This window comes from Danio rerio, chromosome 16 (assembly GCF_049306965.1).
Source record: "Danio rerio strain Tuebingen ecotype United States chromosome 16, GRCz12tu, whole genome shotgun sequence".
Lineage (NCBI taxonomy): Eukaryota > Metazoa > Chordata > Actinopteri > Cypriniformes > Danionidae > Danio > Danio rerio.
Genome location: NC_133191.1, coordinates 8,876,008 through 8,892,985, shown reverse-complemented (window position 1 = coordinate 8,892,985; position 16,978 = coordinate 8,876,008). Strand labels below are relative to the sequence as shown.

At 38.4% G+C, this 16,978-nt stretch overlaps 1 protein-coding gene across 16 annotated transcripts in view; it reads left to right on the top strand.

Moving 5' to 3' along the window:
* Window positions 1-15,874, top strand: part of cobl (cordon-bleu WH2 repeat protein) — a 138,518-nt gene extending 122,644 nt beyond the window's left edge. For 9 of the 16 annotated variants that reach the window (XM_021466684.3, XM_002664800.8, XM_021466683.3 and 6 more), the window contains 5 exons: window positions 4,455-4,573; window positions 6,561-8,215; window positions 8,314-8,433; window positions 11,249-11,518; window positions 14,071-15,874. In XM_021466684.3, the coding sequence (XP_021322359.2) occupies window positions 4,455-4,573; window positions 6,561-8,215; window positions 8,314-8,433; window positions 11,249-11,518; window positions 14,071-14,154 (2,248 nt within the window). In that variant the 3' untranslated portion in view covers window positions 14,155-15,874. 16 annotated transcript variants of the gene reach the window in all.
* The last annotated feature ends 1,104 nt before the right edge of the window (window positions 15,875-16,978 follow it).

The following is a 16,978-nucleotide window of genomic DNA, read 5'->3' as shown; positions in this document are numbered from 1 at the left end:
ATTACTTTATCATATTGAAAATACATCATTTTGTGTGTTTTTTTTTTCAACAAATCAGTGACATCTTTTATGAATTTGGAAATTAAATTAAAGTTGGAAATTAGAGTTAAAATCTAAGTAATTTAGTATATTTGATGAGCAATGAAGTTTATTAACAAATTTATGCAAAAAAAGAGAAAAAAATCAGATTCATTTTTACAGCAATTTAATTTAGTAAATGTTTTCATCCCGAACATAACAAAAGGCTAGTAAATTTGCCCAAAGTGTAATTTTGAAGTTTCAAAATAATAAGATTTGTCACCAAAAACATTTCTTCTAGCTGAAACACAGAAAAAGTTATAGCCAAATTTAGACCTAAAATCACTGCAGAGTGGATTAAGACATCCCCAACAGTTCATAAGGGTGAAATCCATGCTGGTTATGGCTGGTAGAGCAAGGACTAATGGAATAGAATAAAACAGAGCTCTGAAATATTGTAATCCACATACTTGAGGTGGAATCATTATCATTCTATCAGAGTTTCACATATTTTACAATTAAAAAGTAAAACAAGTAATTTTATACAGTATTCACCACACCTTTACCACAAAATCTATCCACATAACTCCATAAAACCAGTCTGTTTATGAGACCTCTGTTTCTTTACTGGACAGGAATCAAAAGCTTTTCCAGGCAGAGTGGAGACGGATCAGACAATTTATCTCTCTCGTTCACTCTGTTTACCACCATCAATTCATTCCCACCGTTCAGCCAGTCTCACATTCATCCATTTTCAGCCAGCCGATGTTTCTCTAGGGCCGAGTGAGGAGCCTGGCTTTTTAAAACTTAGCTTTATAGAGCTGAAAGTGCTGACTGATATCCAGATGTATGTGTGCAGAGTCTCTGCCAAAGCCTGCAGCCTCACCTCCAGCTCATTTCTCCAGTTCTGTCTCCAATCTACGACTCCATACTGTCTTTTCTTGCTTTTTTTTTTTTTTCCAGGAAAGAGCTATTAGATTTTCCACCCAGTCATCTTTTAAAGCAGCCTCTTCTAAGGGTGTTGAAACACTTTTTTTAGGCTTGTGTTCTTGTCTTTACACCTCACCCAATTGTTTTGCACGGCCTGGTGAATGTATTTAAATAGGTGTATTTTGCCAAGTGCAAACTAAGGCCCCGTTTACACTAGTGCGTTTTAGTTTTAAAACGGCGTTTTAGAGTGTAAACGATCCGCGTCCACACTCGCGTTTTACCCAGCGTTTCTGAACAGCTCTCCGTCCACACCAAAACGCTGAAAACGCACATCACGTGACCACACAGACGCTCTCGGGCAAGCGCTGCAGCCCATCTACCCAGATGAGAGCTCTGCTAGTCGGACTTCTCATCAAGCATCTCCCGCTGGATCTAATCTCACTATATTTATTAAACGGGATATTTCATTTATCTTGTTGTCTTTATCTAACGACATATTCCCTGACTTTGGGCATTGGAATCTATTACTTGTTCTCAGGTAACGTGTTTTGGCTGAGCGCAAAGATAAGTTAATGATTAATGTAACCACGTACATTCTGTATACTGACTGATCGCTTGCCTTTATTTCCTATAATGTATAAACTTATTGTATGTTATACTTTTAAAATGGCCATTATCGATTCTTAAAACTGATACTCAGCAAAAGAGAGGCTGTGTTTCGTATTTTCACTGAAATTGAAAGGAGGCAGTGTTTTTATCGGGTCTGTTTTGTTATAAATATCCACACAGTGAAGATGACGCTCATCTTATGCAGCACGACGCCTCAACATGTCTGCTGTCTAAGTTGCTAATATTAAAATGAAAATAGGCAGTTCCTTAAATCATGTTTACATTTTATTGTTGAGAAAGTGAAACAACGAAGCCAGGGTGATGTGAATGAAGTTATAAAGTACACTGTTCCCTTTGAAGATTTGCCCATGTCCACGGTATAGTCTGCTTTTCCATATCAAACTGAGAAGAAGAGACTGCAGCCTTGATCAAACTTGTGAAGTCTGAACTTACACGGAGATAATGCAGGACTGAACTGTGCGTGTTAGGCTACTTAATATTCAGGAAAAGCCCCAATCAGAGAGGCAAACGCCTGCAGCCCCGCCTCCGTTTTCAGATGTCTCCGTCTTTCCCCATCCACACTGAGACGGAGCAGCAGCGTTTCAGAATGAAAACGGCCTTTCCAGCGTTTTCGAAACGATCCGTTTTCGGCGCTCGAGAACTCCGGCGTAGTGTGGACGGTTGGCGTAACCGTAGCAAAACTTATGCGTTTTCAAACTAAAACGCATTAGTGTAAACGGGGCCTAAGAGAGCTTAGGGTTGGTTTCAGAATAGAAGATAGAGTAGTTATATTATTAACAACAATATAAACGCAACACATTTGTGTTTGTTCCCATTTTTCATGAGCTAAACTCAAAGATCTGAAACTTTTTTTAATGGACACAAAAGGCCTATTTCTCACAAACTCACTAACACAGAGTTGAACCTTTTTCTTATGGGACTAGCTTTTCAAAGAGGTTTTGCAATGATTTTCATACAACTTTCAGTGTCAGTCATTTCATGTATGAATTCGGACAGGACTAACATTTTGTGTCTATTACAGAGGTAGAAGGGTCTGTGTGTGTTGCACAAAACCCACATGTTCAGGATATATAAAAGTAGACTTTAGGAATATAATTGAAAAACTGCAAATAAACACAATTTATAAAATTTGCTCAAATGTATTTTGAAAAGTAGATTTACATTTATATATAAAGAAAAACACCCTGACTTGTTTAAAGTTTAAATTTAAATTCATTTTTAATTTCCTTTGCCTTCGCCATCTATTGGCATATGTTTTATGCAGCGGATGCCCTTCCAGCCGCAACAGAGTATTGGGAAACACCCACACACTCTCGTATACACACACACACACTCATACACTAAGACCAATTGGGTTTATTTAATTCACCTATAGCTGTTGGGGAAACCCAGGAGGAAACCCAGCCCAACACGTGGAGAACATGCAAACTCCAAAAAGAAATGCCAACTGGCCCAGCCAAGACTCGAACCAGCGACTTTCTTGCTGTGAGGTGACAGTGTAAACCACTGAGCCACCTGCTTAATTATTTTTTTTTAAATAAAATTATATACAGTTGAAATCAGAATTATTAGCCCCCAATTGATTTTTTTTCTTTTTAAAATATTTCCCAAATGATGTTTAACAGAGAGGAAATTTACACAGTATGGCCGATAATCGATAATATTTTTTCTTCTGGAGAAAGTATTTTTAAATTAATTTACTTTTTTTTTTTTGGCTAGAATAAAAGCAGTTCTCTAATTTTTAAACACCATTTTTAAGGACAAATTAGTAGCCCCTTTAAGCTATATATTTTTTGATAGTCTACAGAACAAACCATCATTTTACAATAACTTGCCTAATTACTCTAACCTGCCTAGTTAACCTAATTAACCTAGTTAAGCCTTAAAATGTCACTTTAAGCTGTATAGAAGTGTCTTGAAAAATATCCAGTAAAATATTACTTACTGTCATCATGGCAAAGATAAAATAAATTATTAGAGATGTTATTAGAGATGAATTATTAAAACTTATGTTAAGAAATGTGTTGAAATGTTCTCTCTGTTAAAGAGAAATTGGGGAAAAAAAAATAAACGGGGGCTAATAATTAAGGGGGGCTAATAAATCTATCATCAATTGTATATATTTGTAAATAAATATATATATAAACTTAATATACATTTAACTACAGTTTATTGTAGAACCTCTTAAAATAAGCCCATTGGAATAAATATGTTTTAACTTATAGAATGTTCACGTTATGTAGTTAACTGCATTAATGAAACAGCCTGAAACTGATATTACTGTAATTAGTCTTAACAATTTTTTGTGATTTAGCACTTCTTGCTGGTTTAAATATTTTTATTTTTTTTCATAACATGGTAGCAAACACATCTACATCAATTATTGGTGCGCAGAAAGCAAAAACCTGAATACACGTGCACTAGAGATTGTATGGTGGTTCACCAAAATATACAAGAAAAAACTTTTTCGGAATTCGCAGACACTCGCATCGAACGGGATTAGATTTCTTATAGGACTGTTTGCTGAAAAACAGTAGGTATTTTAATCTGGAATTTTTATAGTGATAATCTGAGAAAAAAAAAACTGGATTAAAATTATTGTGAAACAAAAAAAATAATTCTCTGATGTCCCCAGTACAAACAGTTTTGTCCAAATAGGGCTTTCGGTTAAGAGAAATAAGCCTTTTGTGTAAATAAAAAACGTTTTAGCTCTTTGAGTTCAGCTCATGAAAAATGGAAAAGTGTTGCGTTTTTATTTGACTCTTTTTTTTCCAGTTGATAATATGCATTTACAAGTCTTGTTTGTGGGACTGTAAGGCTAAACAAATGTAATAACTTGACAAAACACTTATTTTACTAATAATCTGATTTTTCAGCAGTGGACATATTCAGGATGGACAAAAGTCAATTAAGAGACAAAATGGATATGAAGAAGATCCAGAGATTACAGCTCAGATCCACCTCACCCTGGCCGACTTAGATGCAAATCTGGCAGGTAAATAACTCATTGTTAAGTTAATTATAACATTTCAATCACTCAACTGTGCTTCCCAGTTAATACTTTATAAGGTTTATGTCGAGTTCACACTGTGCTATCTTCAAAGTTGTCAGATAACAATTGTTTTCACACTGCATGACTCTCTGGGGTAACATTGGATCAGTTTCTGCTTTGTTTCTGTTTAATATTATCGTAAAGTTTATTTACTCTGAGACTGCGCTCTATAAGTCCTCCCTGAACTGCCCTGTATCTTGCTCTCTCATTGGCTGTAGGTAATCGCTGATGTGTTTTCGGCCAGAACTCAATTCACACAGCTTGATTTTGATCACAGACAGCTCCAGAAATTAAGCATGCCACATATTTTACAGGCATCATTGAAATCTCAGTTATTCTCTCAGATCATGTCTTTGATGATAGTTCAGACTGCGTGATGTTTGCTCTCATAAACAAGCTCAGATTTGTCTCTGATTTTACACATTTGTTGCTGATTTCACAAAATTTGTCAGCGATTAAAAATCAGGGCTAAAATTGTGCTGTGGAAAAGCTACATAATTTTACTAAGCATAAACACATGCTATATGAATGTTTGCAGAGATTTAGAAAACACACTTAGGTAGCACACAATGTGCAATGCAATCTGGTTGGTGGAAACAGCATATTAAAGCAATGGGTCAAATATGGACAGAACTGTGGAAAGTTTATTAATCCTCATGTTTGTAAGTGTAATGGAGGATAGCTAGCGAAGTGTTATGCAGATAAACCTCACTCTTCTGACTCTAGCGACAGAGGCCATGGTCTTTAAGCCTCCTTGTTAGAGCAACCGAATCGTATGCAGAGAGAGGGTTGGGTGCAGTAAGACTGGTGGGTTACATTTGGGGGCTCGTCCGGGATGTGAGTGAGGTTTAGGAGGGTAAGTGTAACGGAACCCAGCTAGCAAAGTTCTATGCAGGTAAACCTCACTCATCTGACCTTTAAAGTTGCTCTAGCGACAGACCCCAGAGGCCATGGTCTTTAACCTTCTTGTTAGAGCAACCGACACCCATACAAAGAGTTGCAGGTTCGATCCCAGCCCAGACAGGTTTGGGTGCAGTAAGATCAGTGGGTTACACTTGGGGGCTCGTCCGGTATGTGAGTGAGGTTTAGCGGGGGTAAGTGTAACGGAAGCCAGCTAGCAAAGTTCTATGCAGGTAAATCTCACTCCACTGACCTCTAAAGTTGCTCTAGCAACAGACCCTAAAGGCCATGGTCTTTAAGCCTCCTTGTTAGAGCAATCGACTACTATACAAAGAATCGCTAATTCGATCCTTGCTCAGGTGGGCTTGGGTGCAGTAAGACCGGTGGGTTACACTTGGGGGCACGTCCGGGATATGTGTGAGGTTTAGCGTAGGTGAGTGTAAAGGAAGCCAGCTAGCAAAGTACTATGCAGATAAACCTCACTTCTCTGACCTCGAAAGTTGCTCTAGAAAAGACCCTAGAGGCTATAGTCTTTAGCCTCCTTGGTAGAGCAATCGACTTCCATACAAAGAATTGCTGGGTCAATCCCAGCTCAGACTGGGTTTGGTGCAGTAAGACCGGTGGGTTACACTTGGGGGCTCGTCCGGGATGTGAGTGAGGTTTAGGGTGGTGAGTGTATCTGTAGGCCACCTAGTAAAGTGCTATGCAGGTAAACCTCACTCCTCTGACCTCTAAAGGTGCTCTAGCTAGTTCAGCTGCTATTGTAGCAGTCAATATTACTCACTACAACTTGAAACTTAAAGTGACTAACATTGCCCTCCGTGAAGCTAAATGTACTTATGCATTTCATAACCCTTTCGAAATCTTCCTGTTTTTTTTGTTTTAAACTAGTTATCCATCCTATAAATTGTGAGGAAATACTTCAGTAAAGTACATACTAGCAATGTAGTTGTCACACTGTGCATGTGAACTCCTTAAAGACCAATAAATGACTAATTTTGTCTGTAACTATGTTTCTCCTGTATATTAGACTTGAATCACTCAGATGGAGCGTCTGTATTTGTGGATGATGAAATACCCGTGTCCATTGTTGACATGGACATTCCAGTAACAGCCATTGATGAAGTTCTTGATGATGACCAGTGCAGCGCAAGCGAGTGTGAGTCAGTATTGTTGCGCAGTACTCAAAGCATCTCTAGCCAACCGTGCACACCGTGTGGAGTTATCCAAAACAAAAACAACAATGCCTGTCTAACAGAGGAGAAACACAGAAGCCCATTCCCAGACATAGAGAAGCAGTTACAAACGACTACACTCACTGTTATTGACAAACCCACCATCCAGTCTCCGACCAGCAAAAAGCCTTCACAAGATGCTAAGATCACGGATAATATGGAACAGAAGACCACATTCAACTCTGAGGCTAAGAGTAAATCTGAAACCGTTGAACTAACGAGTCAGAAAGACACTGTATTACAGAAGTCCCAAAGTTTTGTGCGTCCTGATGTGCAAAGCGTTCAAAAGGAAAGGACGTCTAGTACCAGAGTCCTGCCAACTCAGGGTAAGATTACCCTAAGCTCTTTCTCTCGCTTTGGAATGAAAACCTTCACAGTCATCCCTCCGAAACCAGCTGTGTCCCAGACCAAGCCCGCAGGCTCTCTAGTCACAGGTGCCATTAAGATTGATGAACAGGGCAACATGGTTACACAGAGACAGATTTCCTCTGGTCCAGAGAAAAATAACACTCCCAGTGTGGATACTACTAGAGCAGACAAAACCCCACTGGTCAAAGCCAAAGCCTTCTGGAGCACTACAGAGAAGCAAGAGAAATTAACTACAGCCAAAACAGAACCCATCGTAAACAATGGAGATACCGATGTGTTCAAGGCCTCGGCTGTGACTGGAAGCTTTAAACTTTCACCTCCCGAGGAAACGCACAAAGAGGTCATTATAGTGGAAAGGAAGCCCATATCTGGGGTTGCAAGTAAGCCTTCTTTCTCAGAGAATCATGCAGAAAAGCGTGACCTCTCGTTTCTTATACCTTCCAGAAGAACTTCCAGCCAATATGTAGCTTCTGTCATTGCTAAAAACAATAAAAACAGTAGCATTCCTAAAACTAAAATAGATACCACGCCGGCACCGTTGTCTATCAGTGGTGTTCAAAACCCTGTCAATCAACTGTTAAATAATGAGGTTAAACCTACAAGCATTCATAAACCTGCTGTCACAGTCAAACCCACTGAAAATCCAGTGCCTTCTTTTAGACCTAAATGCCTACAAAGTTATGTTGCAGAAAAGCCGACAAGTTCTGAGAGGATAAGCACTCTGCATGGGGGCGACAGAACCAAATCTCTGGATTCACAACCCTTAAGTATCAAAATCCAGCCTTTCCCACATGTGTCTGCTCACATTAAATCCTTCTCTGAAGAAGCCACATCAATCAATAATTTCCCAGACACCTCCTCTGCCCGACAGACGCCAACAGACACCACACACCCACCACTTGCAAAAAAGCCAGAGTTACACAAATCTGAGATTCCATCTGAACCAAACCAGGGCAATGTGTTTGGGCCGGTTAAGAAGTTCAAGCCGGTTATTTTTAAGCCTGTCCAACAGGAAACTTCTATCCATAGCTCGCTGATGGAGGCCATTCAATCTGGAGAGGGCATTGAACGCCTCAGAAAGGTAAATTTGAGCTTAAATTTATCTGACTTTTATAATAGATTTTCAAAACTTTGGGGAATGGTAAAAGTATTTGATGCCTTGCTGTTCATATTGCCCAGGTGTCCGACTTGCCTACCAGCTGTACAGTTAAGAAGCCATCGTACAATGATCCAGAGAATGAGCGTTCAGCACTTCTTTCAGCAATAAGAGCTTCAAGCACCTCAGCTAAACTTAAGAAGGTAAATTTGTAATGTAGCATGTAATGCCTAATGCTGCGTTCACACCAGACGCGGAACGCGTGTCAAGCGCGAGTGATTTACATGTTAAGTCCAAGCAAACGCGCGAATAGACATCCTGCGGCGCAATACGTGCGAATGGTGCAGCGCGAATTGAGCATTTTGCACGATTGACGTGCTTAACGCATGTTTTGCGCGAATCGCTCGAGTTCGAAAATCTGAACTTCAGCACACATTCGCGCCGCGTGAACCAGTCAGGAGCTTGCTCTTGTGGGGGCGTGATTGTGGCGTATCGCCTGTTGTCCCAGAGGAAATCCTCAAGCCGACACCGACAAGAAGTTCATCAAACTGGGCTGGGCTCAGTCAGAAGCACCGCTGAAAGCATCCGTCATCCAGTTTCAGTTTCTGGAGGAGTTTATGAGCTTAAAGAGTTGAATGCACCTCTGAAAGGATGTAGTGGACTCAAGACACGGCCCTAAACGGATCGATGCTGTTTATCAGCCTTTATAAAGCACATAAACACTATTATTTTCTTCATAAAACCCATGTTAGCCATTTAGCTATGAAGCTAGAGTCACTGGGCAGACAGAAGCCCTGCCTATCACGCGAATCCGCGTCTGTTCTGAAGTGAATTTGACGCGCGAATAAAGCGGATTTGACGCGCGAATGAAGCGGGGTTTGACGAGCGAATGAAGCGAGTAACCTCAAATGTTCACGCGGCTATTTATGCGTGATTTATCCGCGCGTTCCGCGTCTGGTGTGAACATAGCATAAGGCATGTGCACAATTATCACACAGTCATATCAGGAACACTTTTGGAAAAAATAGATCACTTGTCATAATGATGCACAAATGATCCACCAACACATAATTTCTTCTCTATCTTCATAGAACCCAATGCAGAATTTCAGGATTCGTTCACCTTAAATTCCAGATTTTACAATGATTTTCTATAGCGATACCTGCATTTTTGTCTGTGAAATTTCACTGAGCAACACAAACTTCACTTTTACTCCACAATAACATTGAATCTATGAATGCATTTTAAAATAGTTTTCCATTTGCAGCAAGCTGTTTATGCTGCCTTGGTGCTTCAGGTTCTAATTGCCTGCTGCACCCTGTGTATTTGACAGGGTGCTCTGTGCGCTTGCAGTTGGAAAATAGAAAACACTAGGCATGGGCCGGTATAAGATTCTGACGATATGATACCGATAAATAAAAATATTACAGTTTCACGGTATTGTGATGACTGCTCTGAGATATATTCTTTTTAAATGTCTGTGTAAAAAACAAAAACGTTTTACCCATTGAACACAATATATTTTAATTTGGGCAACATTTAAAATAATTTAGAGCAGTAAACATGTCAGGCTGATTATTTTAAAAAAATCATTGCCTTTTGCTGCTTAGTTTAAAAAAAAAAAAGATTTCTTAACAGATTTCTTTACAATTTAAAACAACATATTTGGATGTCTTCTGCTGGATATACTGTTAAAACTAAACAAAAAAAAAGTAAATAAAAAAATTACATATACTATAGGAACGGTATAACAGAAAATTTTGGCGGTTTTAAAACGTTGAAAATGGTTATCGTCTTATGCCTAGTAAACACTGTGCAAATAAATGCCCAACGTCATGCACTCCAGCACCAAGACCACTGATACAGTGGTTGCTTAGCAACATAAAAAACACAGCGCAATGCTCTTTTTTTTAAAAATCAACAAAAAGCCAGTGCGGTGCGCCTCGCATTTTCATAACTAAAAAGATGACTTAAACATAGCTACATTTACTTTTGCACATGACATACATTGACATCAAATGTTAACTCATTGGTTACACTCACGGGACATGCACTTATTCATGATGATGGAACACATGAAAATCGATATATACACATGCACACTACAGAGCCATTCAAACAGCATCCAATTATAGGACTAGGCTATTTTTCATGTCTGATCACATGAAAACTGTTAAAAAGATTTGCATATAAACACAGTTGGTGAAAGTAAACTGAAAACATTTTATATGCGATTGTGTACTAGTTTTAAAGTGACTGCTGGCTAATAGACTTGACTAAATTGTCGCAATAACTCGAATAATTGTTCGCTCTGAAGATTTCCCAAATCTGTATTAATCTCTGAACACTATACTGAATGTGAGTGACCAAACAGTTGCTGGCTGGCACACAAATGTTTAACAGCAGAATGGTTTAAGACAACATGAGCGTGAGTAAATGTTGACAGAATTAACATTTTTGGGTCAACGATCCCTTTTATGGTAACAAAACAGCTAAACATTTAGGCCAATTTTATATTAGTTCATTGCATTTTTAAATGCTAATCCTAAATATACGTACTGTACCTAAAAAATAAATGTTGACATTTATATATATATATATATATATATATATATATATATATATATATATATATATATATATATAATGTGTATTTGAATCTTTCTAATTAAAAAAAAATATTTTACTTAAATTTAATTTTACTTTTTATTTTATCTGTTAGTTTTTTTTGTTTTTAAAATAAGAAAATTCATTGGGCTGTACTGCTTAGACAACATTTTAAAACCAACATCACAAAGAATCGTAAATAAATTATGGATAGTGAGTAAATGATGTTAGAGCTTTTATTTTTTTTGGTCAACGATCTCTTTTAAGTTAATAACACAGCAAAACATTTAGGCCTATTTTATATTTGTTCATAATATTTTTCAAATGCTACTGCTGAATATACCTAACATACCTGAAAAATAATTTTTTTGTCATATCGCCCACCCTAATGTCATATCTTTGTGCTTTTAGACCAAATCAGTAGCATCAAAGGAGTTGGAGCAGCTCAGGAAGGTGGAAGAAGACAGAAATGTCCACACAGAAGTCATCTCACCTCGTCCCACATCTCCTGATTTTGTGCCACCTCTACCTCCTTCCTTTAGTCCTCCTCCCCCACCTCCTCCACCTTTAGCTCCAGCCAAACCTCCTGTAGTGCTGCCTCCAGGAGGAAACCCAGAGGCGGCCAGGGAGGCTCTTCTGGAGGCCATTCGCTCAGGCTCTGGGGCTCAACGGCTAAGGAAGGTGAGACTCTCATGGGCTGTTAACACCTGGTCACTTCATGCATTTTTTCAAACAGCTATTCGATTAGGAAAACGACAGGTATAAATGGTATAAACTCCCTCATGGAAACTCATTCGAGACAAAAATAAATATGACCTTCAAACTACTTCAGAAGGTGGTCTAAGACATATTTCAGACAAAACTGGACAGGTTTTCACATACAATCATTCATACCCTTGGCAAATTCTGACCTAAAGTTTTTGTTCAATGTAAAATAAAAGCTGAGAAATATTTTTCATCCTCTTGTACATCGTCTTTTTATCTTTGGGAAGAAGCCTGTGTCATTTCCATCCGGTCAAAAAACTTATGGTTGAATAAAAGTATCTTTAAGTCAGAACTTGGGGTTGATTATATGTAAATTTTGCTCCCAGAATGTAAAAAAAAAGTTTTTGACCTTATTCATGACGTACAAGCGGGCACAGCAATGGAATGTTGTGGCTTAAGACTTCTGGTCTTATTAATTTCCATATATTTCCAATGTTTTTTTCCATTTTTGTTTTTAAAAACGTAATTGTAAGAAGCTTTTCAGATCATGGTGATGTTTTAACTGACTGAAATTATGATTAAGGACTACATATTTTTGATACGTTAAGTCCAAACTTGGGTAGATTGTTACAAAATATCCAGTTTGTGTTCTGAGCTTCCCATCACTACTGTGTATCTAACCTCATAAGCAGGTTTGCACACATATTTTACTTGAGGCAATCTTGTGGGCGGCGGTTTATTCCGCTGTGGCGACCCCGGATTAATAAAGGGACTAAGCCGACAAGAAAATGAATGAATGAATCTTGTGGGCTGTTGTATTTGAATTTGAGGATAAGTAGATGGTAGTGCTCTTGTGTGAAAAAAAGTAGCCTACCTTTGGTTGAGATTTTATTATACAATATTTATTCTGAGGATTTTAAATCCTGCACCTAAGAAATATCCTAATTTACAAAAAACAGAAACTAATAAAAACTAAACAAAAACTAAGCAACTTCAAAATATAAAAACTAGGAAATCTCCCCGTATAAGCTAATTAAAACTAACTGAATTTAAAAACAAAAAGTCAAAACCAAATAAAAAAGTAAAACTAAAAAAAAATCCAAAACTATTATAACATTGTTTCACAATTCAGATAGTTATCATTCAATCAGAGAAATGGCATGAAGTGACCTGATGTAAACATGCCCACACTGGTAGCAATAAACTACCTGGGTATCAACAAATTCTGGATTACATTTGTCATAAAGCTAGCACAGCAGGCATTCATTCGTCTTTGGCATACACATGTGGGCTAACATGGCCCAGGTTTGACAGAGGTGGGACCGTCTATAAGGCGGCACGCAAGACATGGGCCAGATGACAAATGTAGTATTTGTCCCAATTGTAAAAATTAATATGTGGGCCACGTAAGTTTTGGCCTATCTTGACCCACTTTTAAACTATATTCCAATTATTTTTAGAGTAAAGAAATATTTTGATGCACAAAGTCATTACCATCTTCCTGTTTGCATCTTCTAATGCCTTCATTTTAATCCAGGCAACATTACCTGCATTACATACAATTTATTAACCAAATTATTATTTTACAAATTATACTATTATTAACCATTACAAACCATTACCATTATTAACTTGCCTAAGGTGCAATGCTTCATGGATTAATCAATTTCTTTGCAGTCGTGACACGCCAAATAACGACCAAACATGTTCCATAGCTGGCCCAGTTCAGGCCGAGTTATGGGTTATTAACTTGACTGAGACTAGGCCCAGATATGGTCCATGTTTATCCCTCATATGGAAGTCAGACTTAGTCCAGTCATGTACTGTAATTCACTGCGACGTGGGCCAAGCAACAGCTGATTGAGTAGGCCAGAGCTGGGCCACAGAAATTTTGCTGTTTGAGTACATTTGACATCTTCTAACTGTACATTCATCCTCCATAGCAAAATTTCTCTGGCCCACACCATCAGCATTTGTTTGGCACATGCTGCAGTGTATTACGGTACATGACTGGACCAGGTCTGGCTTCCATACAAGAGGCAAACACAGACCATATCTGGGCCAAGACTCAGCCAAGTTAATAACCCATAACTGGGCCTGAACTGGGCCAGATATGTTGGTGTGTCACAACTGCAATGTTTTTTTAAACCCTTGAAGCATTTGGCTTTATGGCTGTGCTTTTTCTTGAAGCGACCTGATTAATAGGATTTTTTTTCTGTACTCAATAATAATTTCTATTTATTTTAAAAGCAGGTCAAGATAGGTCAAACTTACGTGGCCCACATACACATTGTTAACATCTGGGTAAAATACTACATTTGATATCTGGGCCAAGTCTTGAGTGCCGCCTGTAAGACAGTGCTACCTCAGCCAAACCTGGGCCAGTGCCGGTGCCGGACGAATGCCTGCTGTACCAGCTTTATGCCAAATCTGGGCCAGAATTCTTTCAACTGTTACAATGAAAACACAAAGAATGTCTCTTGAATAAATGACGCATATTTAACAACTTGATGCATTTATTTACACAGGTCCCTGTCACACAGACAAGAAGGCAAGTGAACGGGAGACTTGGCACCATTCAAGCAACATCACCCCTCTCTTACGGACACTAAACCTTCAACTGGGATCACCATTAGGGTTTTCACAAACTCATCGCCAAATCTGAGTGGTAGTATTAATGCTAACGCTGTTGCAACAGCCATCACAGCCTTCTTTATTTATAGTGATATGCTGCTTCACATCCGTGCCAATACTAATTAACTTAGATATCCAGGAGTTTATGTCCAGCTGCTGACAAGTAATAATTTTTTTTTTCATGCGTCTGCCTGACTTCTATACTTTATATCAGTATTATACCTGAATATATTATGCAGGTATTTTCTGTTGCATCAGAGTATAAAGTTGGTAGGCTGCATTTTTGTATCCACCTGCCAATTACAGCAGCTTACTATTTGTGTTTATTATTATTATTATTATTATTATTATTATTATTATTTTAAAAGAACACTAAGTGGTAAATTGGATGCTGAAGGATTATTTTTTAAATGTAAAAAAATATTTTAAGGGCATTTCTTTAATAAATCATCACCTCCAAGTCCGAGGCCATGGTGCTCCACCGGAAAAAGCTGGTTTGGGGCAGGTTGGAGGAAAGTCCAAAGTTGGAGGAGTTCAAGTATCTTGGGGTTTTGTTCACGCGTGAGGGAAGGATGGAACATGAGATTGACAGGTGTATTTGTGCAGCGGCAGCACTAATGGGATCGATGTATCGGTCTGTTGTGGTAAAGAAGGAGCTGAGCCGAAAGCCAAAGCTCTCGATTTACAAGTCAATCTACGTTCCTACTCTCACCTATGGCCATGAGCTTTGGGTCATAACCGAAAGGACAAGATCTTGGATACAAGCGGCTGAAATGAGTTTCCTTCGCAGGTTGGCAGGGCGCACCCTTATAGACAGGGTGAAGAGCTCTGTCACCCAGGAGGAGCTCAAAGTAGAGCCGCTGCTCCTCCACATCGAGAGAAGTCAGCTGAGGTGGCTCGGGCATCTGTTTCAGATGCCTACCTAGGGAGGTGTTCCAGGCATGTCCCACCGGGAGGAGGCCTCAGGGAAGACCCAGGACACGCTGGAGGGACTATGTCTCTTTGCTGGCCTGGGAAGTGTCTGGGGAGAGCGAAGTCTGGAGTTCTCTCCTAAGACTGCTGCCCCTGCAACCTGGCCCCGGATAAGCGGACAAAAAAAATGACATAACATTTCTTTAAACGTTTTACTGTTATTTTAAAGAATATTTAGAGAATGATCTTTAGATTCGTCTATTTTTATTAGAAAAGTGGACGTTTGATAGACAACTCCTGACAATGTTGAGCTGTAGGTACACATGCTGTAATTTTGACCTTTACTAATGCACTTTTTGTGAAACTGAATAATTGGAAAACACAACGTTTGGAAATCCTTATACTTTATATGATCTAATCAAACCTTTTCACAAAGCTACTGAGCAACTGTGTTGTAGAGCGGTGCTTCAGCTTTAATTTATTCTGTTGGGGAAATCATAGAGTAAAAGTGTTTAATATATTTACCGAAGCTGTACATATTTTATGTCGTTATTTAGAATTATAGACTATATACGACATACCTGTATGGTTGTAATTTTATTGAATCTGAGACTTGGGTATGTACAAGCTGAACATTTTGTAAATTGACACTAGTATAGTACATTTCAGACACTAAAGCATTGTAATGAAAGATGTTTAAAGAATGTTTTGTAATGATTTTATTTTATTTTCTGATTGCAGCACAAACTGAATCAAACTTGTAAATCAATAAACTTTGTAATTTTACAGTGTCATGTCTTTCTGGTGAATTATGCATACCCCGAAAACAATATGGGGAAACAAAACTAGTAATGTGTCTTTAAGTGATGCATGTTTTAGTCTAGTAGGGTTAAACAGTTTTACCATTTTTTAATTCATTTAGCCGAACTCTTAAGTCTGGAGTGAGCACTTTTAGCTTAGCTTAGCATAGTTCATTGAATCCGATTAGACCGTTAGCATATCACTTACAAAACTTGTCACTTACAAAACATATCACTACAAAAAAATTTTTACGTGTGATGATTCTGTAGTCAAATTGTGTTTTGAGACTATTAAAAGTTACTATTTTCTAGGTTGATATTGTTAGAAACTACACCCACCGACTACTTTATTTGGTGCACCTTACTAGTACCGTGTTGGACCCCCTTTTGCCTGCCTTAATCCTTCGTGGCATAGATTCAACAAGGTACTGGAAATATTTCTTAGAGATTTTGGTCCAAATTGACATGTATCTCCTGTTCCAACACACCCCAAAGGTGCTCTATTGGATTGAGATCTGGTGACTGTGGAGGCCATTTTAGTACAGTGAACTCATTGTCACGTTCAAGAAACTAGTCTGAGATGATCTGCACTTTATGACATGGTGCGTTATCCTGCTGGCAGTAGCCATCAGAAGATGGGTATACTGTGGTCAATACTCATGTAGGCTGTGACGTTGAAACCGATGCTCAATTGGTACTAATTGACCCAAAGTGTGCCAAGAAAATACCAACAAAATGAGTTGCACCCATGTAATTGGCTGATTAGAAATTTGTGTTATTGAGCAGTTGGAAAGGTGTACCTAATAAAGTGGCCGGTGAGTGTATAATCTCATTCTGGAGTTATATAAAATGTATATATCATACCATCGATGCAGCTGGATCTCCAGTTAGGTAGCTAGCTGCGTAAGATCATTGTGCATGCTGCAGCAAAGATTCTTGATTATTACGTCAGAATGAGAGTATAGTTCCTATAGCCATACTTTATAAATCAAGATAATAGAAACTTACACTGTATAACTACTGAAGAGTCAAACTTTAAATAGGAAAATCTCTTTCTTTTTTTTATTATTGTTTGAGCAAGAGGCTAATG